This window comes from Ipomoea triloba, chromosome 12 (assembly GCF_003576645.1).
Source record: "Ipomoea triloba cultivar NCNSP0323 chromosome 12, ASM357664v1".
Lineage (NCBI taxonomy): Eukaryota > Viridiplantae > Streptophyta > Magnoliopsida > Solanales > Convolvulaceae > Ipomoea > Ipomoea triloba.
Window position 1 is genome coordinate 3,108,728 of NC_044927.1, and position 21,222 is coordinate 3,129,949.

The 21,222-nt window shown below is 35.4% G+C and overlaps 4 protein-coding genes and 4 non-coding genes across 8 annotated transcripts; 5 read left to right on the forward strand and 3 right to left on the reverse strand.

The window, feature by feature from the left end:
* Positions 1 to 1,025: 1,025 nt before the first annotated feature.
* LOC116000162 lies at positions 1,026 to 2,518 on the forward strand. The gene is made up of 4 exons (XM_031240197.1): positions 1,026 to 1,342; positions 1,415 to 1,478; positions 1,560 to 1,799; positions 1,967 to 2,518. The coding sequence occupies exons 1-4, from the start codon at positions 1,256 to 1,258 to the stop codon at positions 2,110 to 2,112; spliced, it is 537 nt and encodes a 178-aa protein (XP_031096057.1). The 5' UTR covers positions 1,026 to 1,255; the 3' UTR covers positions 2,113 to 2,518.
* Positions 2,519 to 2,660: 142 nt separating this feature from the next.
* TRNAK-CUU lies at positions 2,661 to 2,733 on the reverse strand. The gene has a single exon. It is a non-coding gene; the product is annotated as a tRNA-Lys (tRNA).
* Positions 2,734 to 2,823: 90 nt separating this feature from the next.
* Positions 2,824 to 2,896, reverse strand: TRNAK-CUU. The gene has a single exon. It is a non-coding gene; the product is annotated as a tRNA-Lys (tRNA).
* A 93-nt stretch (positions 2,897 to 2,989) lies between these two features.
* Positions 2,990 to 5,575, forward strand: LOC116000360 (ruvB-like 2). The gene is made up of 2 exons (XM_031240430.1): positions 2,990 to 3,784; positions 4,674 to 5,575. Exons 1-2 carry the CDS (start codon positions 3,036 to 3,038, stop codon positions 5,326 to 5,328), a joined length of 1,404 nt encoding a protein of 467 aa, XP_031096290.1. The 5' UTR covers positions 2,990 to 3,035; the 3' UTR covers positions 5,329 to 5,575.
* Positions 5,576 to 7,083: 1,508 nt separating this feature from the next.
* LOC116000445 (glycosyltransferase 6-like) lies at positions 7,084 to 9,001 on the reverse strand. The gene is made up of 2 exons (XM_031240536.1): positions 8,033 to 9,001; positions 7,084 to 7,714 (listed from the first exon to the last, which is right to left on the reverse strand). Exons 1-2 carry the CDS (start codon positions 8,894 to 8,896, stop codon positions 7,232 to 7,234), a joined length of 1,347 nt encoding a protein of 448 aa, XP_031096396.1. The 5' UTR covers positions 8,897 to 9,001; the 3' UTR covers positions 7,084 to 7,231.
* Positions 9,002 to 13,963: 4,962 nt separating this feature from the next.
* On the forward strand, positions 13,964 to 14,037 carry TRNAT-AGU. The gene has a single exon. It is a non-coding gene; the product is annotated as a tRNA-Thr (tRNA).
* A 49-nt stretch (positions 14,038 to 14,086) lies between these two features.
* Positions 14,087 to 14,160, forward strand: TRNAT-AGU. Its single transcript has one exon. It is a non-coding gene; the product is annotated as a tRNA-Thr (tRNA).
* Positions 14,161 to 18,274: 4,114 nt separating this feature from the next.
* Positions 18,275 to 20,383, forward strand: LOC115998336. Its single transcript, XM_031237878.1, has 2 exons — positions 18,275 to 18,473; positions 18,818 to 20,383. The coding sequence occupies exon 2, from the start codon at positions 18,971 to 18,973 to the stop codon at positions 20,027 to 20,029; it is 1,059 nt and encodes a 352-aa protein (XP_031093738.1). The 5' UTR covers positions 18,275 to 18,473; positions 18,818 to 18,970; the 3' UTR covers positions 20,030 to 20,383.
* The last annotated feature ends 839 nt before the right edge of the window (positions 20,384 to 21,222 follow it).

Genomic DNA, 21,222 nt, shown 5'->3' on the forward strand with positions numbered 1-21,222 from the left:
AAATGGAGAATAGAAATGTTTATATGTTACTTCAAACTAGATCCTTCTATATATAATTTATTTTGACTCAAGTAATGCATGCAAGAACGAACCTAATTTAAACAGTGTCCATCTCTACTAGTGAGTATTGAGTACATGGTAGAATTGCTACAGTTGCTATTATTCTAACATGACAAGCACAACATGCAGCCTAAAGATAATTTCATAAATACACGACTTTTAATTATGTGAAAATCAAAAGAGAAAATCATATAGATTTTCTTTTAGGATCAAAACAAAGTTAAAAGCGAAATTTTTACTATATTGTAGTGATTGGAAAGTGAGAAAACGTTATGAGTGATGTAAACCCCCGAGTAGGTAGGGTACCTAGTCAAGAGTATATTCCCAGCATTCGAAGCATATTGCGACTTGACACGTCACCCAGATGGTAGACTGGGCTCAGTAGCCAAGCTGCTCGCCTCACACAAGTGGTCGGGCTGGAAAGCATGACCCCGTGCCGTACTCAGAGACAACTGAATGAGATTTTCTAGGGATTCCCTTCGAATTCTGGGCCAGATTTTCCTCAATATTAGGAAAGGAGTATGACAGTTTATATAGTTTTCCTAAGATCAAATTTTTTAACTATCTTTCTTTCCTTTCCATGGCATGTAAGTCTTGTATAAATACCCTTTGGGGCACATTGACTAGGGTTCTAAATTCAATTCTCTTGAGATTACTTTTTCAATTTGCTTTCTTATTTCTTTATTAAAACTTTTTACGGTTGTATTGGTTCGCCGTCAGACTATCCCGAGGCGGTAAAATCAACAATGAGTAAAGGAATCAAGAAATGTGTAAATGTAAGAAGGAAATGTTTTAAAATGATAAAAAATCATAAAGTGTAACTGTCTTTTTAAATAAACAAAGAATTATTCAGTGATAAGAGAAAACTTCAAAATGTTTTATATTAATAATTTTAAAATGTCATTCACTATTCATATGCTCTACTTTGCCACTCACCAGATCAAATCTAATCTTTAAGCAAAACTTGGATTTAACCAATCATTTTCATAAATTTACTTGCCTTCTGTATATTGAGAACATTTCATGTTAATAGGGATCACAAAAGATCACAGGTTTTAGGTACATTTCAAGAAGCTCCTTGATGAATTTCTTCATTAGTTGCCAGCCATGAATACAATCTGTGCTTGAGATTTAGCAGCGGGATATACAGCGGTTACCAGTCGAGAGGCGTCGCGGCGAATTGAATGAAAGAAAGATGAAGAGGAGGGAGGAGAAACGACGAAAATTCCATGAAGGCCTGCTGAAAATGCTCTATCCGTCTCCATCATCGCCTTCTCACCAAGTACTAACATTTTCTCTGTTAATTATTCTGTTTTTTCCTCAATGTTACGCTAAAATCGGATGATTAACTCAGAGAGAAAGCAGCGAAGAAGCCGAGAACACTCATAGCGAAGGCCTCGACTTAGATCTCGTTCCAGGTGCTTGATTTCTTCATCCATCGAGCAGTATTCACAAGCTAATTCCGAGGTTCAATTTGAATTTAACGATTGTGAATGCAGATGAATATGAGAATGAAAGGAGCTCTTCTTCTTCTTCTTCGGCAAGCGATCACGAGGGTGGATGTGAACCTCAGAAGCTAACTAGGGCTCAGAGGAAGCGTATTCGCAGGAAGAAGATGAAGGAAGCTGCTTCCCGCCGCCAGAAAATCATCGGGCCATTGTTGCCTAATGCAAGCGATGTAGGTGCGGAAATCGCAGACGAGCATCCTCCAGGTGTTCGACAAAATGCCCAAACGCCAGGTAACCTTCAAACATATTCCACTTTGTTTATATTATTACCACGCCCATCAATTCATTACCCAATAACCATATTAGGTTTGAAATCATCTCTCCTAACGATTATTGTTCCATTAATTACTTCATAATTGTTATATTTTTGCATTCACAATAAACTTTATGGTGAGAAGAAGCAGCGTGGTCTACAAAACAAAATAAGGTAAAACAAAGAAGGATGGCTAAGAAGTTAGGCGGCGAGAGTTCAACGTTATCTGGCATGGCAAGTACTGATGCTGGTTCAGGACCATTCAACAATGCAAGCTCCAAGGAGTCTTAGAATTCATGGGTGTTTTAGGAGACTAATGGGTCCGAGGAGAGTACCAAATTGGCACCTGATGATCACTCCACCCTATTTACATTTGGAACTTCATATTAACATTGAAACAATATTCTTGCCTCTTTTAATACAATTACAATTGCCAAGGACCTTGTAGTCCAGTGGCATCAAACCCTTCCCTTTATACGGGAGGTGGTGGGTTCGAGCCCCAGATAGGTTAAGAGAGTAGTTATAAACAGATACTGCATTCTAATAGAGTTAGTAGTATTTTTTTTTCAAAAAAAAATTTGAAGAAAGAACCTGCCTAACTGGTGCCACCAAAAGTCTGATCGGCTTAAACCAAGAGTCGAACTTGAAATCTTGTAGTTACCAAGTCAATTGTCCAATCTCACGTTTATTTATTAAACTCTAAATGTATACCCTAATGAATTATGCAATCTCAATCCCTTTCTCCAAAGTTCGCAAATGACTCTAACAAAGTGCAAGGTGGTAAATTTACTGGTTTGAGGGGTAATTAGCCGGGGCGGGGTTGTGGGTAAAAAGAAAATCGCCCACCGTGGGGCTTGAACCCACGACCACAAGGTTAAGAGCCTTGCGCTCTACCAACTGAGCTAGACGGGCTGTTGATTTTGGAAACAGGTGGTAAATTTTCTGCTTCGGGGAGTATAGGGAGAGGTAAAGCAGCTGAGGTGGGTAGGGTAAAAAGAAAAACGCCCACCGTGGGGCTCGAACCCACGACCACAAGGTTAAGAGCCTTGCGCTCTACCGACTGAACTAGACGGGCTGTTGATTTTTAATCTGTTACGTGATTATATAAACGTGTTTTGGTCCAATTGGTCACCCAACGACAGGTTAAAATCGACTTCCTACTCGACTGAAACCCTAAACCCTTCATTGCAAGCACCACCACCACCACTACAGCTATGGCGGAGGTAAAAATCTCTGAGATGCGAGACCTGACCAGAATAGAGCGCATCGGCGCTCACTCACATATTCGAGGACTTGGCCTGGACTCCGCACTCGAGCCTCGAGTGGCGTCTGAAGGTATGGTGGGTCAGACCTCGGCCCGGAAAGCCGCCGGCGTGATCGTTAAGATGGTCCAGGAAGGAAAAATCGCCGGTCGTGCTGTGCTCCTAGCTGGCCAGCCAGGAACTGGGAAGACTGCAATTGCAATGGGCATGGCTAAGTCGTTAGGTCAGGAAACCCCCTTCGCAATGCTCGCCGGAAGCGAACTTTTCTCCCTCGAAATGTCAAAGACCGAAGCCCTAATGCAAGCGTTTAGGAAGGCAATTGGAGTTAGAATCAAAGAGGAGGCGGAGGTAATTGAAGGCGAGGTTGTGGAAATCCAAATTGACCGTCCCGCCGTGGCTGGGGCTGCTTCCAAGACGGGGAAGCTCACGCTTAAGACTACGGATATGGAGACTGTGTATGACTTGGGGACGAAGATGATTGAGGCCCTGGGGAAGGAGAAGGTGCAGAGCGGGGATGTTATTGCCATTGACAAGGCCTCCGGGAAGATTACTAAGCTCGGTAGATCGTTCTCGAGGTCTAGGGACTACGATGCTATGGGGCCACAAACCAAATTCGTGCAGTGCCCTGATGGGGAATTGCAGAAGAGGAAGGAGGTGGTGCATTGCGTTACACTCCATGAGATTGATGTCATCAATAGCAGGTAAACTTATTTCCTTGCAAATATTCAAGAAGGTGAAGTACAGAGTGAATTGTTTTCCTTATTTTCTTATACAAAGATATGAAGTTTTATTGATGCTTTGGGGTAGCTCAGCTAATGGATTATGGGGCTGATTGGGTTAGTGAGCTGGTTCTAGAAAAATGTTTTGTAAATTAGCTTTTAGTTGAATTTTAGCATTTCGGGGCAATAAGTTGTTATAAAAGGCTAATTAATCAAATGCTCATATTGATTTTTTAATGAAGTCATACAGCTAATAGTGATCATAGGCTAATTATTTTACCAAACAGGGCCTATGTGTTGCAAAAAATGCTTCCTTTCCATGTTTCTATGAATTTCTTGTATGGATTTCTCTTATATTTAGGTGTTTTTATCTCGGGACTAATTTTGGCAAATTAGTAAGTCTTAAGATTACCTGAAAGACCTAATACATGTTTGTTCAATAATGGCCATTCCCTCTGTTTCAATAGTGGTCTTTGCAACATTGTTTTTTAAGAATTCTAATCTGCGGCCTCCTACTTGTGGAAGTCTTTGTTTTTGGAAATGCTTCATTTATTTGACATGCAATATGCCAGTATTTAAACAATTAGTGCACTTCATTTTGCTAACACAATATGCTTCTAGGCTCCCATGGTTGGACCTAATTTCAGAAAGTATAGATCTTGAGCTTTAATTTATTCACGCATCCATAAATTGCATAGAACTGTCTTGCGAAAATATCTAATGCCTTTTGTAAGATTCTCACTTTCAATTGCTTTAGGGCAAAGAATATTATAGAGTAGTTGCATTGATGCTGAAAGTCTTCTCGATCTGCATGTATAATATTTTACCTTCACTGAACGGTATGATTTAATCGTTCCTCTCTCAATTCTAGAACACAGGGATTTCTGGCCCTTTTCACTGGCGATACTGGTGAAATTCGTGCTGAAGTGAGGGAACAGATAGATACGAAGGTTGCAGAGTGGAGGGAGGAAGGAAAGGCAGAGATTATCCCTGGTGTTCTCTTTATAGATGAAGTGCACATGCTCGACATTGAGTGCTTTTCGTTCCTTAACCGTGCTTTGGAGAATGACATGGCACCTATATTGGTTGTTGCTACCAATAGAGGGATTACAACGATCAGAGGCACAAACTATAGGTCCCCTCACGGGATTCCTATTGATTTCCTTGACCGCTTGCTTATCATCTCCACACAACCTTACTCAGAAGAAGAAATCCGCAAGATTCTTGATATCAGAAGCCAAGAAGAGGATGTGGAAATGTCTGAAGACGCAAAAATACTGTTAACGAAGATTGGGGTTGATACATCTTTAAGGTATGCTATTCACCTAATTACTGCTGCTGCACTAGCTTGCCTAAAGCGTAAGGGAACGATTGTAGAAATGGAAGATGTGCGTCGAGTTTATGAGCTCTTCTATGACGTGAAGAGATCAACGCAGTACCTCATGGAATATCAAAGCCAGTTCATGTTCAACGAAGTGCCAACAGGAGAGGCCGATGAAGATGAAACTACTGCAATGGTCTCATAACATAATTAGCATCTTGATGTTACACACTTGTTTGTGGCAGTGGCAGGGTGATAATTAAGATTGCCTCATTTTCATGCAAATACTCCTTGACTCCTTAGAATCTGCTTGTTATTAGATATGGAACATTCAAGGCCTGATGTATTTCTTTTGAGCTTAAAAATATATGGGTTTCTTTTGTTTTGTATGATGCTATTCAAAGCTCAATTTGCTATATATTAGTGTTGGTCTTAACCACTTTGTCTTAGTATATTAAGCTATGGATTTGGGCAATATTGCAACTGGTCAATATAGGTATAACATTTATTACATTATAGTTGGGACACTGTTTTTCCTATCTATGTTACTTGTCCCAAAGTTTTGCACCAATTATCATTAGTTAAAAGTGAACTATTCATAGACTAGATTTAAGGACTACACTATTTGTCATACATCATTGCCCAACCTACACCATGCCACTGACCTAACTTCTTAATCTTGCTCCAATCAAATAACACTGATGCTCTTACAAGTTTAAGAGTCCTCTCTTGTAATATATTATGTGACGAAATAGAATCTTGATATAAATGAAACAATTCACATTTTGTATTTTTGTTCCATAATTTTGTCATGCACTAATTATCTGTTCCAATAGAATTTCACCACATCAAGCTTGCTAATCAATTTGCATTCTTTACAACTGCATCCATAGAATTATGCTTTGAAAGCCTTTTATTCCTTGGATGCATCATAAATTGGCAAAAGCATTTGCAGATATTATTAGTAAAAAGATGTATATAAAGAGCAATTCAAGGAAAAGCCATTACTTGTGCAACTGGAATTAGACAGAACAAGTAAAGACAGGAGTAAAGCAAATAGATCTAACCATTCTCACCAAACCCCGCACCCATCATTCACTATGGTAGCAAATTAAGTCTCAAGTTTCAAACAGTGTTTCACACAATGGGGAAAAGAGAAAAAGATTATTAAGGGTGTGTTTGGTTCGCACATGGGAATCAGAATCGGTATGGGTATCAAATACTTGTTAAGGGTAATGGGTTTTGGTGAAAGTATTCCGCATGTTTGGTAGTAGGGTGTAATAGGAATGATTATTAATAGTTGGGAAAGAAATGAGGAAGGAAATAAAAACCCTTATTTAATAAGGGTATAAATTTTTCAATTAATGGTATTTCAAACCCATAGTAGTATTCTAAAACCCTGTCAACCAAACAATAACAATCACTTTAATACTCATACATTATACCAAAACCAGTCAACCAAACAAACCCTAAATGGTTACTATCGCGTCACATATCATGATTTTATTAATAAAAATATGAGTATAATAAAATTATGGCTCACTATTTTTTAAATGAGTTCAATCAGAACATATTAGGTAAATAATGAATAAAAATTATAGTACGAAAAATACATATAGAATTACTCATCGCTTTCTGGTCACAATTGCATCTCACACTCTTTGTATAATTGTATACCTACCAATCTCCCTACCTAATTTGTTGTCTCTACTTGTGATCACTATCCAAACTTTTCCGTTACACTTACAATGTACTTTGAAATTCAATGATGATTTAATTAAGGAATAATAATTTTAGTCTAGACAAGCTATTAATAACTTAAATTGGTTGATCTTTTTGTACTCCTTTAACAGTTAAGGTATTCAATTAGTCTACACTCTAGAGAGTGGTTGCCAGTTTTTCTGTCACTAAAAACAAGAAATTTAAAATTTATAGATTTTTTGAAAAAAAATACAAAATACTTTCAATAATTCTCTGAATCAAACTAAACAACAGACAGGACTACAGGAGGAAATTGGCGATCCGATCAAACCTATACAGAATCTAAGAAAGTTTGTTATTACAGACAAACATCATACGGAATCGCAATGTTTCTGAGAACAATGAAGCTAAGCCGGAAAATCGAAACCTAAAGGCACAACAGAGGAAGTATCGAGCAGATCCTTGTGCCTAAACCCATATCGACGGAGCACCTGATTATCCGCAAAATTCAGCGCTTTATGCATGGAATCGCCGCAAACCTCGCCGGAATACGCCTGATTATGGTCGCCGCTGCAGGGCTGACAGCCGGTAAAGTGAGTAATAAACGGCCGGCGCCAGCTGAACCTTCCGAATCCGGCATCCTTCAGATGCTCCTCCCACGCCATAGCATAGCTCTCACTCACCTTCTCCGCGTGCCTTCTTCTCAATTTCGGCACCTGCTTCTCTATCCCCAAATATTTGTCGGTGATGTTGTCTAGGGTTCCGACGATCTCAAGCCAATATCCCTCGAAGTAGTATTCGCTCTCCACGTAGATTTTGTTCCCCCATTTTTGTTTCTCCTTTAAGATTAGATATATCAGCCCTGACTGATCATCCGCCTCATGGGTTACCTGTAACAATTTGAGTCAATAAGTGATTTAGTCCGATAAGATCACTTAAATATTCAGTTTCTAGATAAAAGGTGGAATCGCCCTCCTCACATTTCAGTCATAGTCATAGATAGATAAATTATGCATGTAACTCAACTGTTCAATAAGGATTAAATTTTTTACTCCTTGCTCACAAAAAGCTTCTCATTTTGAGTAATTATTTTCACATTAGTGAAATTTTGTGACACATTTCACCTCTACTATTAATTAATTGAGTTATTCATGTTTATAATTAATTATTTGTGATAAATTTAATCTCTACCACCAGTAGCATCTTACCTTGTCGCTGAATGTGGTGTGTAGAGTTTTGCCCCAGTAATCGTACTCCGGCGACTGGGGTCCCATCTTTGCCCAGGCGTCCATGAAGTCCATGGACCATTGGCAATTGCGGATGAGGAAGACGCCGGCGTTGACGCTGGTCCAGCTTTTCTCCACCAGGGTGAGCCAGCCGTGGACGACTAGGTTATGGTCCTTGTAACGGTGGAGAGGGAGCTTGAAATCCATGTCGGTTATGGCGGCGTCGGAGTCGACCCACCAGATCCACTCGGCTTCCGGGTGGGCAAGCATGGTGGCGCGCACCGTCGGGACTTTTGCCCAGAAGGTAAACATCACGGGCTGGAAAAGAACGTTGTTGTAGAAGATTTCGTAGCCGTGGATTCTGCAGTAATCCACCTTGTTTTTAAACAGGCGGAGCAGTAAATGATCTCCGATCGGGTTCCGGCACGGCGTCGCCTGCGAGCCGGTGACCATCAAAATCCTGGTCGCCGCTCCGGGGATAAACGAGGGGTGTTGCTCCAGCCAATCTCTCCTCTTCTCGTCCCAATTTGTGATCGGTTTGTCGATCGTGTAGCTCAGTTTCGGGTCGTCGTAGAAGTTTTTCTCCGGCGGGTCGTGAAGCCGGTCGAACCCCTGGCTCCCGTCCGGACATTCTTGATTCTCCTCAACGCCGTTCACAACCGCGGACTTTCTCCCGGCGTAAATGGAACCGGAATCCGGCGTCAGAAAACTCAAGAAGGCCCAGAGGGCTAAGATTCCCAGCACAGTCGCGCCGGCGAAGGCGTACCCGTTTGAGAAGAACGTCGGCGTTCTGTTCCTGTGTGAAGCCATCTGCGTGTGATGAGGAAACCCCCATGAGACCACCATTTTATGGGCGCCGGTAAGAGTCGTGTATCTGGCAACTGCTATATTTTACTCAGTTGATCAGTTGAGCTGTCCATACAGACTGACAAATGGTGATCAGCTGAGCTGTTCATACTGACTGGTAATTGCTATATTTGGAAAGGATTTTGGAGGAGAGTGAAAGAGACGACAAAAGGGAAGGTTGCAGAGAGGCATAAAATGCGGAATTAACAGCTAGCGAGGAAAGTAGGGAGCGTTGGTGAGTAAATAACGGTGGTGGAAGAACGCAATTCACTTTCTCCGCCGGCGGCGAGGCTTTTAGCGTGATCTTTTTAACAGTACGGTGAGGTGGGGCCGGTATTTTGGTGAGAAAGACATCAGCATGTGGGCCCCTGCGGGATTCTATCATCACACTTTACATCACTTGTGAGAAGAACTCATTTTCATTTTCTCATGCAACATACATATTTTTTACTGCGCATTAAATTTGTTGTTTTTAAAAACTATTCACTCCGTTAGAGATGTTAGATCAAATTGAGTAGTATAACTTATACAAATATGTATATTGTAAAATTAACTAGTAAAATTAAAATGATACTTGATTATTGTTATTATAATGAACTTATTGTATGTATAAAAATTAAGTTTATACATGGTACATATATGTATATTGTCAAATAAACTTATAGTGAAATTAAAATGATACTTTAGTATAGTTAAAATTAACTTATTGTGTGTATAAAATAAAATTGGATAACAGAGCTCATACATATATGTATATTGTCAAATGAACATGAAGTGTAACTAAAATGATATTTTAGCGTGTAACTATAATGAAATTAATTTGTGTAGAAAAATAAAACTAAAAAACATAGCTCATATAATAGAAAACGGTAACAATTTTTTTTTTGTAAATTAAAATTAAACGGTAGGCCATGGTTCAAAGTAAAATTTGCTACCTTTGGTGACTTAGGCTATCGTGCTAGCCTGTTGTGCCAACTCACTAAGTTTCAAGTTAGTCCATTTAAACTATCGAACTTATTAGTTTTAGACTAATCAGACTGATTTTTATTAGGTTATGTTAATTTTTTTTACTCTAACGATTGAATTTTTAATTTTATTGATTGGAGTTAATTCCACAAAGGTCCCTTGTCTTTGGTGGTAATTCCAGATTTAGTCCCAGACTATCGTTTTTGCCATTTAGCATCACAGACTATTATTTTTTTGGACACTGTTAGTCATTCTCAAGATTTTTTTTTCTATTTTTAGTAAGGGCATTTTTGTTTCTTCATATTTTTCTTTTGTTATTTTTCTGATTCCAACCGGTTTAATTGGTTTAGGGCTTTACTTGAATCCAGTTGAAAAATATGATTACTAAAAATCATATGTTATCTAAAGCCTTAAACCAATTAAACCGATTCGAAATAAAAAATAACAAAAGAACAATATGAAGAGACAAAAATGCCCTTTACTAAAAATAGAAAAAGTCTTGAGAAAGACTAAAAGTGTCCAAAAAATAATAGTCTGGGATGTGAAATGGCAAAAATGATAGTCTGGGACTAAATCTGGAATTGCCACCAAAGACAAGAGACCTTTGGTGGAATTAACTCTTTATTGATTCCTTCCAACTAAAATTGACATCCTTATGTGTGGAGTGTTATAATTCTTGAATATTTATGAATTAATTCAAAAAAAATTATTGTTAGTATTTTAGGAAACAAAATAGAGAATATATATCATTCTCAAAAAAATAAAGAATATATATACTCAAATTATTTTCTTTTTGTCAAAATGAAAATTAAAGAAAAATCTTTGTTTTTGTAATTTTATTGTCGGGATGCCAAACTACAATGACTTCATTGGATGAAGACCCTTTGTGGCTTTGTGGCTCTTGGTTGGTCTTCATTAAAAGTGTAAGGTATGCATTATATGTAAAAATTTATATTTAGTACTCATGATATATCAAATTAAAATATATAATTTATGCAATTAAAACTTGGAATTAAACACTTTCAAAAAAAAGTCCAAATTAAATTATTAAAGAACATTTTACATGTATAAAAACATGTTCAAAAATTCTATTGTTAAAATCTGTACATAAAAAGAAAAAAAAATTGAAAGATAGTAAGTCACAAAATATCTTATTATTGTTTAAGAAAAAAATTAAAATATACAAATTATTAATGCATATGATTACACCAGCATATTTTATATATATTTTTTTATAATATTATCATCATTAACTCTTATATAATTCAGTAGATATTTATGTTAGATGATTTTTTTAGATTTCTTTGAATTGAGTATTCCCCCTCAATGCCTCAGTAGATTTTTGGATATTTGAGACACAAAAGTTTATAAATTGTATCAACTAAATCATTATCTACCAAATAGATTAAAGAGATTCACAACAATTTCATTATGAAATGTTAGGATATAGGTGAAATAATAATAATAATAATAATAATAATAATAATAATAATAATTTATTTTTATATTTTTTAAAAATTATTAATGCACATATATTATTATATTAATTATCGACATATAAATGTACCTATGATATTATTATATCTTTTTATGAAATCTACTTAAAAAAATATTGTGTAAATATAATTGTTGAAAGAAAAATATACAATAAATTTTTAGAATACAAATTTTTTAATTTTATTAATATATATTATTATTGACAGTGAAAATTCACTTCATTGTATATTATAAATATAAAATTATATAAAACATTGTAGAGAATGAATGAAAATCATACAGTTTTTGGGTGAAATCAAATCATATTTTTACTACAAAAAGTGGTTTACATGTACCGGCGGTCAAGCATGATGACAAACATGGTCATGAAAAGAAAGGGAAAGAAATTGTGTTTACTAACTATAGAAATAAGTCTGTTTTCTAGAGAAATAAAAAATTAAAAAATAGAAAATATTTCTACCCGTTATTTTTTCAACATAGAAAATGGATAACATTTTTTATTTAAATAATAATAATAATACTCCATAATAAATTAGAGAACTACTTTAATAAGTTTTACGATTTCAAGACTATACGATTATAATACTCCATTATGCTTACTTGTTTTTCTTCTTCTTTCTTTCTTCTTTTTTCCCTACTTTCCTCCATCGTTTCTTTATTTCATCATGTTTTTATTTCCAAGTCTAGGTTCTATTAGGGATGGACCAACATGGACCCGACCTAATAATAATATATGAATAAATATCATAATAAATAAATAAATTGAAACAAACGAACTGATTTTTTTTTGTGTAACTCGATCTATTTTTTTTAGAATTTCTTCTCTATTTTTATAAATTTTTTATTTCTTGAACTTAAAATTACACAATATTTATAACCCAAAATAACATAAAATACAAAATATTTTGTAAACATAATCGTAATCGAAATGGAGATAAAAGAAATAATAATTTATCTATTAAAATGAAAAGCAACATCTATAAATCTTTTAATATAAGCTTCCAAAATATTATTAAAGGAATATAAATCTAAGAACAATCTAGGCTAAATATATGTAAATGGCTAGGATCATTTAAGGATTGAACCCACAAAAAAAAATGTTGTATATAGTACGTGTTGATTGGCAGAGAAATGGCCTAGTATTCAGAAATTCTATTCTAACACAAAACCTATAGACCTATAGTTAGTTCCCTCCTAAACTCCAATAGTGATGAAAAAAAAACCTGTAGAAGCAAACCTGATGGAATCGGTACACATTACTTTATACATAATTTGGAATTTAGAAGAGTATATTTTATTAGCATTGGTTCTAATCCAGCACATATAAAACCTATAGAAGTAATCTAAAGATACAATCGACAGAGTATATAATGACTAGCAATATACATGAATATATGAATGGTAGATGTATAATTCAGTAGTTCAGTTTCTACCATCAAATTCATATATATGAAGTGTAACAATTTTATCAATAACTAATGACAAACAATCAAAGTTAGGCTCAACAAATTGAAATTAAATCTTAATAGACAAATGGCAAAATCCTATACACTAACGTACTCTCAGTGACATGAGTACGATAAGAGGAATAAAGAAGAATGTTTACTAAAACTAACAAATGAAAAGCCTAATATATATATATATTGGAAAAGAAGTTCCTACTATATATGAAAGATACATGTGTGATCATGGCATTAAGGTTTAAAAGTCAGTATGTACTTCTAAGCTTTTTAGAAAAAGCTATCATTTGTGCTGAAATGGTAAAGAGGAACCAAGGAAAACACCAACAATGCAATAACATAAATCAAGAAAATAGTTATAAACACATATATTTACTTATGAAGGGTCCAATGGAAAGATTTAATTTATTCAAATTTAAAATACCGATTACGAATTTATAAAAGTATAAATAAGATTCCTCCAAAGTTTAGAAGTAAGCTTTTGGCAATTAGAGAATATAATAAAAAGAACATTCAAGCTACATTTAGGAAACTTCTAAGCCTAAAAAAACAATTAAATTTTTCAAGTGTCCAATATTACTTGTTTTCAACTAAAATCTCAACTTTGAACATAAGTGTTGGAGGGAGAAATTTCGTATTCATATCTTCAATGGTTACATTTACAAGTGAATATGGACTTACATGGCTATATATATAATAATAATAATAATAATAATAATAAACTTGACCCTTTAATTTAATACTCCAAATGATATTTGACGCTTCATTTATCTAGAAATACAATAACTGTGATAATGGTCATACATCAATCAAATATTCATATAACAATATAAGCATTATTCCCTTTAATTTGTTGGTTAAAATGGTTCAATGGGTGGTCCAACAAATTAAAACCATAGCTTTGTTACCAAGAGTACCCTTTAAATACAATATAAAAATAATAAAATATGTATTACTTAATTAATGCAAGAAAAAGGAAATAAATCACTTAATTAATGTATATATATTAATATTAAATAAAAACTGATAAGTTTCTACGTTCGCTAAAAGCTGACAAATTTTCTTTAGCTAGCCATTGTATGTAGCGTGCACATTTTTCTAATCCTGATTATTTTTAATAACGGTTTAAGTTATAGCATCAATTGCTCTCGTAGCTCAGTTGGTTAGAGCATCCGTTTAGTAAGCGGGAGGTCTTGAGTTCGACTCTCAACGAGAGCAATATATTTTTGCCTTTTGCAGTTTTACAGCTTGAAACTTAAAAAATGAAGCTTGCGTAGCTTAGTTGGTTAGAGTACCCGTTTAGTAAGTGGGAGGTCTTGAGTTCGACTCTCAACGAGAGCAAAGTTTTTGTTTTTATTGACTCTCAACTATTAAAATCTATTTTTAAAATGAAAATAGACTACTCTTCAAAAAAAATGAAAATAGACTACTACAATTATAGGCTTTTACATTAGTTATTTACTATAATTATAGGCTTTTACATTAGTTAATAGACCATTTTGATAATTAATTCATTATATAACTTTAGAAATTTAATTTTTCTATTTGTAGGCTTTTACATTAGTTATTTACTATAACTATAGGCTTTTACATGAGTTAATAGACCATTTTGATAATTAATTCATTATATAACTTTAGAAATTTAATTTTTCTATTTGTATAAAATTTAAAAATCATGCTTTCTATCCATTTAGATTGAGTTTAACGCATGACCTTTTGAGCACAGTAGGAATCGAGTCATATATAATTTTATTTAATATAATTTTATATATTGTCATTGACCATTAGAGAAGCATTTCTATATAGGTTGTTAGCATGGTTTATTTATCAAAATTGTTGCATTGGTTTACACAAAATAAATGTCATTTTATTTAATTAATATTAATTTTTTGTAATAAAGTAATAGACGATTGTATACTAGAGACAGAATAATAATGCTCAAATATAAATTTTAAAATCAACCTAACTTCCAATTAAATTAAATGTGAACCTAAAATTTATTTTTTTTCAAGAATTTATTGACATCATTTACAACTATATATATAGTTTACACCTTATTAGTGAATGGGTAGAATTTATTCGATACAATGTAAGAGATTTATCTTTAAAAAATATTTTTAAAATATTTATTATGACCTAGAAAGAATGTTTTACCTCAATAAAAAAAATTCTAAAATATTTTCCCTCAATAAAAATATTCATAATTGATAACAACATATAAAATGCACAGACTTTTTTTTGGGGGGAGGGGGTGGGGGGGTTCCACCCAAGCATTGCGCAGAGCATGAGCATTCCTGTAGAAGTCCCTTCAACATAGGCATTAGGCAACGTCTCTAAAGGTATGTAATACTGTCAAAGCGGACCGGCCCGCTCCATTAGGCCCGCTCCACCGCGGGCTTAATTATTTGCAGGCTTTTGCGGACCGACCCGTTAGGCCCGCGGGCTAGGGTTCATGCAACCCTAGCCCACCCCACGCGGGTTGGCGGGCCTTGCGGGCTTCTGTTTTTTTTTTTTTAAAAAAAAAAAATTACATTGAATATATATGTATAAATATTAATGTGTACACATACTATGTACACATGAATATATAGTACACAATGTATATAAATATATATATCTTTTTTTTAATTAATAGTGATTGGCCCGCGAGTCAACTCGCGCGGGCTGCAGGCCTTAGCGGGCTAAGCTCATTAGGCTTGCTTCTTCGCGGGCTGTGGCCCTAACCCGCGGATTTTGGTCCATCTTGACAGTACTAGTACAACCAACTCACTTGAACATATGCTTATTGTTTAAATTTATATTTTCATGATTATTTAAACTAATAAAAATTTTACATATAAAAAGTTATAATATCCCATAGGAATGCGATTATTTACTTTCGCAAAATGAAGTAATGGACAATATTAGTCATCTTTTTCAACTAAACACCAAAGTTAACAAACGAATTTAAGTGATCGTTGTGCCTAAAAAAATAAAAAATGGAATTAATTCATTACTCTCCTAAGATTGAAATGAAGTGTTAAATGTAACAAATGTCATGTGGAGCACAGTCAGAACATGTATCTCATACTTTATAAGTTTCAATTCATATGATAACAAAATTGAGTAATAAGAAGTTAATTAGAATTACTTATCAATGCAAAGACCTTGTGGAATTGTGGTATAGTGGCACCTGGTTGCTCTCTCACATAAGAGAGGGTGGGTTCAAGCCTCAGTGAAGGCGATATTGACTCTTTGTAGGCGATATTGACTCTTTGTCTTTATTTGGGTTATGAACAGATACTGACTAATAGGATTTCACCACTTTGGCTTGCTCAATTTAATCCCAAATTATGTAATTTTACCTAAAATGATCCATCAACTATTAGGATTCCACCACTTTGGTCATCGGCTACCAAAATTACGTAGTTTAGTCCCAAACTATGTATTGTTTACAAAAAATGTAAGTTTATTGTGAATTTAGGGGCCTTTTTGGAGAGCTGATGACCAAAGTAGTGAAATTCTAATAGTTGAGGGACCATTTTTAGGTAAAAATTGCATATTTAAGGACTAAATTGAGCAACTTTGGTAGTCGATGACCAAAGTTGCAAAATCTTAATAGTCAATGGACCTTTAAAGATAAAGCTTGCATAGTTAGGAACTAAATTGAGAAGTTTTGATAGTTAATGACCAAAGTGGTAAAATCTTAATAGTCGAATGACCAAATTGAATGTTAACTCAATTGATAAATGTCAACAATGAAGGGATCATTCATCGAATCAAGTCATTGTTATAGTAAGTTAATTTACAAATAATTATTCTTAAAATTGTTATATAGGTTTATAAAATAGTAAGCGTAGAAATGAAAGTATTTTATTGTTAAAATGATTTAACTAGCAAACCAAGCTTTATAGTTAAGTTGAGTCTGCATCAACCATGTCAACAAGATGGACACTTTTGTATCGTTAGAATCCCCAACCTAACAAATAAGAATCTAAGAGTCAACCCAACACTTTTTAGACAATGAAAGTTGAGTTCTTTGATTAATTTTTATAAAGGATAAATAAATTTTAAAAAAAAGTAGTGGGCAAAATTATCACAATATAAAACAAAAACGAAGGCAAATAAATTGACAAATTTATCTTATTCTTTATTTAGAAAAAACAACAATTTTGCCCCCTAAATTGTTTTACTTTTAGAAATTTGGTATGTGTTAACTGATTTGAACATATTTAATTGTCCATTATGTTATAATTTCAGCCCCTAGTGTTATATAATTATCAAAACTCCTTTAGCAAATTCTTGTATATAAGGCTATTTTTGTCATTTAAACTAATAAATATAGTTAAATTTTCATTATCTCCATGTGAACGCAGTTTTTAAGAATGAATATTCATTCTAAATGATAAAAATAATCTTATATACTAATGGAGTGTGATAATTAGATAATACTAGAGACTACAAGTATAACATTATGAACAATTAAGGGGTTTAATTTGTTTAAATTAACTTACCTGAACTAAAATTTTAAAAGTGTAATAATTCAGGAGTTAAAACGTCATTTTTCACTTTTATTTAGGAAAATAGTAAAATAGACTATCGAGCTTTACTTGAAAAGTCAATTAGGTGTCTACAATTTTTTTAAAATTGCAATTAGACTCATTAATATTTAATTTTTGTGCAATGAAACTTAAAAATAAGTTAGTGACCTGTGATTGCATGTCACTAGGGTTGATGCATCATTTCCGACCAAAAATCAAATGTCGACGAACGACACCGGTCGCCTCTCCGGAGAAAGGCTATCGATTCTTGTCATCCATAGTATCTCCGAAGAGGCAACCAGTTTTAGTCGCTTTTTCGGAGAGAGGCGACCAGAAATGGTCGCCTCTCTAGAGAGACTTCAGAGGACCATAACTGGTTACCTTTCTTCGGAGAGGCAACTGGTGACCGGCGTTGTTCGTCGGCAATTGATTTTTTGGTTCGAAATGATGCATAAGCCCTAGTGACCTGCTATCATGGGTCACTAACTTGTTTTTAAGTTTCATTGCACAAAAATTAAATGTTAACGAGTCTAATTGCAATTTTAAAAAATTTAGATACTTGATTAACTTTTCATGGCTTATTTCATCATTTTTCTTTTATTTATTTAGACCAAATTCATAGTGAATAGTGAAGGATTTGACTTTATTAGCCGTTGGATTGATTATGCAATGTTAGATGTTGCCACTTTTGGAAAGGGCAGACACTGGACGCGATCTCACACGTCCATCATAGCCTCTTATAGTTCACAACATCATCGGCACATATATTAAACCCCGTTTGGACATCACCCTCCACCAGCCGACTTTTGCTTTCGATTTTGGCGTGCTGAGGTCCAAATCGGTTGGAATTTTCGGGCACGCAACCAAACAGTACCTTATTTAAACACACTCAACCCTTACAAACAACAAGTCTCCTCCGCTGAGTGAGCCACACCTGTAAAAACGCACGTGCCGTTTTGACTCCCTCACGACTCGAAGCCGAAGCTTCGAAAAAGCCAGCGCTTAACAAGCCCTAATCCATCTCTCTCGCTCCTCGCTTTCTCTCTCTAGAACCTCGATCACCTGCTGTTTCCCGAGCTCGTCGTTCCGAAATTGAGCCCTAATTTGTTGGAATTCGAAGCTGGTTCGATTGAGGTTCGTGCTTATTTCTGGTTTTGCGGGTTATTTTCCCCGTTTTTGGGTGCTCATTGAGCGTATTGGGGGTTTTTTTATTGTTAGATCAAGATTCCGCGTTAACTGTCGATTTTGAAGTCCTGATTGTTACTTGGGGTTGATTAAAATTTGTTCTTTAGCATTGTCAAGGGTTTTTCTTTGATTCTATTTTCTTTATAAAATTGGGTGTTAAATTTTGCATCGTGTGTGGTTGCTTTACTGATTTGCTTCTGGATTGACGAATCGATAAGTTAATTGTATTATTGGAGTGGCTAGGAGTTGAATTGAGCTTATTTTCTGTGTGGGTTTTGCTCATTTTCTTGCAGAATTGCGTCATCATTTTGTGCCAGAGCAGAAGCCGTTGAGTGTTTATAAGTGGGATTGCCGCTGGTAATGGAGACAAATAGGGGCTAGGGATTTGGTTCCTTAGAATCCTTTTGAGATTCAGTTGGAAAGCTGTAAAGATTTTGGGAATCAGAATGCCAGGAACTCGGCATTGCCCCCGGATTGATACTTCTGAGCTGAAACTTCGCATTGAAAGGAAGATTGGCAGACAAAAAACAGAGCTGTATTTTCATCTATTGGGCAGATATTTAAACTCAAAGCTTAGCAAATCTGAGTTTGATAAGCTTTGCATTAATTTGTTGGGGAGAGAGAATATCTGCCTTCATAATGGGCTTATCCGAGCAATTATTAAAAATGCAAATGTTGCTGACACTGCTCCGCCTAAAGTTGAAAAGGTGCGACCTTCTTTAAATATCAAAGTACCGAATGGATATGAAAGAGGCAGTCTTCAGTCACTATGCAGGGATGTGTTTCCTCAGTCTCCTAAAAAGGGCAGAACACCTACACTTCGTGATCGCAAGTTCAAAGACCGGCCAAGTCCTCTGGGGCCGAATGGGAAAACCCACACTGCTATTTATGAAGACTCTGCACCAAAAGTTCTAGAACAGCAAAGTGCTACTGAGCTGCTATCCTTGGGTAGCAGGCCACCTGTTGAAGTCAATTCTGTGGAAGAGGGAGAAGAGGTTGAGCAGGCAGGCAGACCTGCAATCTACAGTAGGATCCCTGTCACAGCTCCACTAGGTGTCTCTCTAAATACAAGGGCAACAAGGAAAGTGTTACATCATGGAGCATCGTCTTTCCTTCCCCCAGAAACTTGTCACAGCACTGGTGAGTTGCCTGATTCCAGCACCCTCAGGAAAAGGTTGGAACAGAAGTTGGAAGCGGAGGGATTGAAGATCTCAACTGATTGCGCTAATCTCTTAAACAATGGATTGGATTCTTATCTGAAGAGATTACTAAAGCCATGCTTGTCATTAGCTGCCCCGAAGTCAAGACAGAAGATTATTCAGCAACAAGCTCTACCCACTTTAAATGGGATGAGGGCTGTGAGATATATTCAAAAGCCAAGTGAATATTCTCATGTTTCATTGTTAGATTTCCGTGTTGCTATGGAGTCAAATCCTAGGATGCTCGGAGAAGATTGGCCCTTGCAGCTTGAGAAGGTTTGCTTGCGTGCATCAGAAGAACCATGATTAATTAGTCAAGATTTGTGTGGTTGTGACTTATGTCCATCAAAGGGTGTTGATATGGATCACAAGTTCATAATCTGATCTAGTAGTGATGCTGACACAGAAGGTTATTATACGCAAGCAGTAACTCATCTACGTGGTTCCAAGCTAGAGAAAATTTTGGATCAAGGTTGTTAGGTTGTATATACATCTCAGAGCTGATTATTTCTGGATTGGGGGTCGTGGCCTCATAAAGTATGGAGATATTAATACCTGTAAGATTGTAGCAATTACAAATAGTTCAGTGCGCATCACCAGCTAATATCAGTAGCTTGTTCATCTTTCTTCTGTTAATAAAGGTCATTTTTTGAGTATCCAGACTCTATTTATTTATGTTCTCCCATTCTCTACCCCCTTTAATTCCAATGAAAGAATACAGATAGGTGCAAGTTCATTTTTGTTTACTGCAAGCCTCGTTCATTTAGTTGGTCAATTTTATTTGATAAGATCTCAGTAAGTATGCTAACCTTTTTTTAATCCTTGGCGTTCCGTTCTATTTATAAATAGTCAAGTGTACAGATGTATGCCATTTGGATGGCTTAAAATGATATTCAAGCAAAGGTGTGTCCATGTCTTTAGTTGTTTTCAGCTATATCAGATTCTATCCTTTAATTGTTTTTGGAGTAAAAAGCATGGTTATAGTCTAATGTAATTATACAATCAATAGCAAGTCTACTTCTTTCATGTATTCCACGTGCACATTTTGTTGGAATTTTCTAACTTCATCCATGGTTGAGCTATATATTAAGTCGATTACTCAAATAAGAATGGGCTGCATGACTTTCTTTCTTGTGCCGATGAGATAGTAGTCAACTAATGAGGAAATGGTGTGTTTCCAACCCTACCCTACGGAAGAAGTTGAATTTGTTCATATTTAAAGGAAGTCCATTTGGCATTCTACTAAGAACTTGGAAGATATGGAAGATAATGATCAATTATGGTATGCAGACTGATTGTTCTACTCATATTAGCACTTCGAGTAATGGTTATTTATTGCTCATTGTGATGCTTCTCTCAATGTATTTCTAGGAACATATATGAGTTAGGTTGCAATCAAAGTCTTGAAGTGCTCCATTCCAAGTTGCTTTAACAGTCAGTCGTTTTTACCAGGCAACAGTACAGAAAATGACAGATTTGCTTCAAGTTGGTGAGCTTTT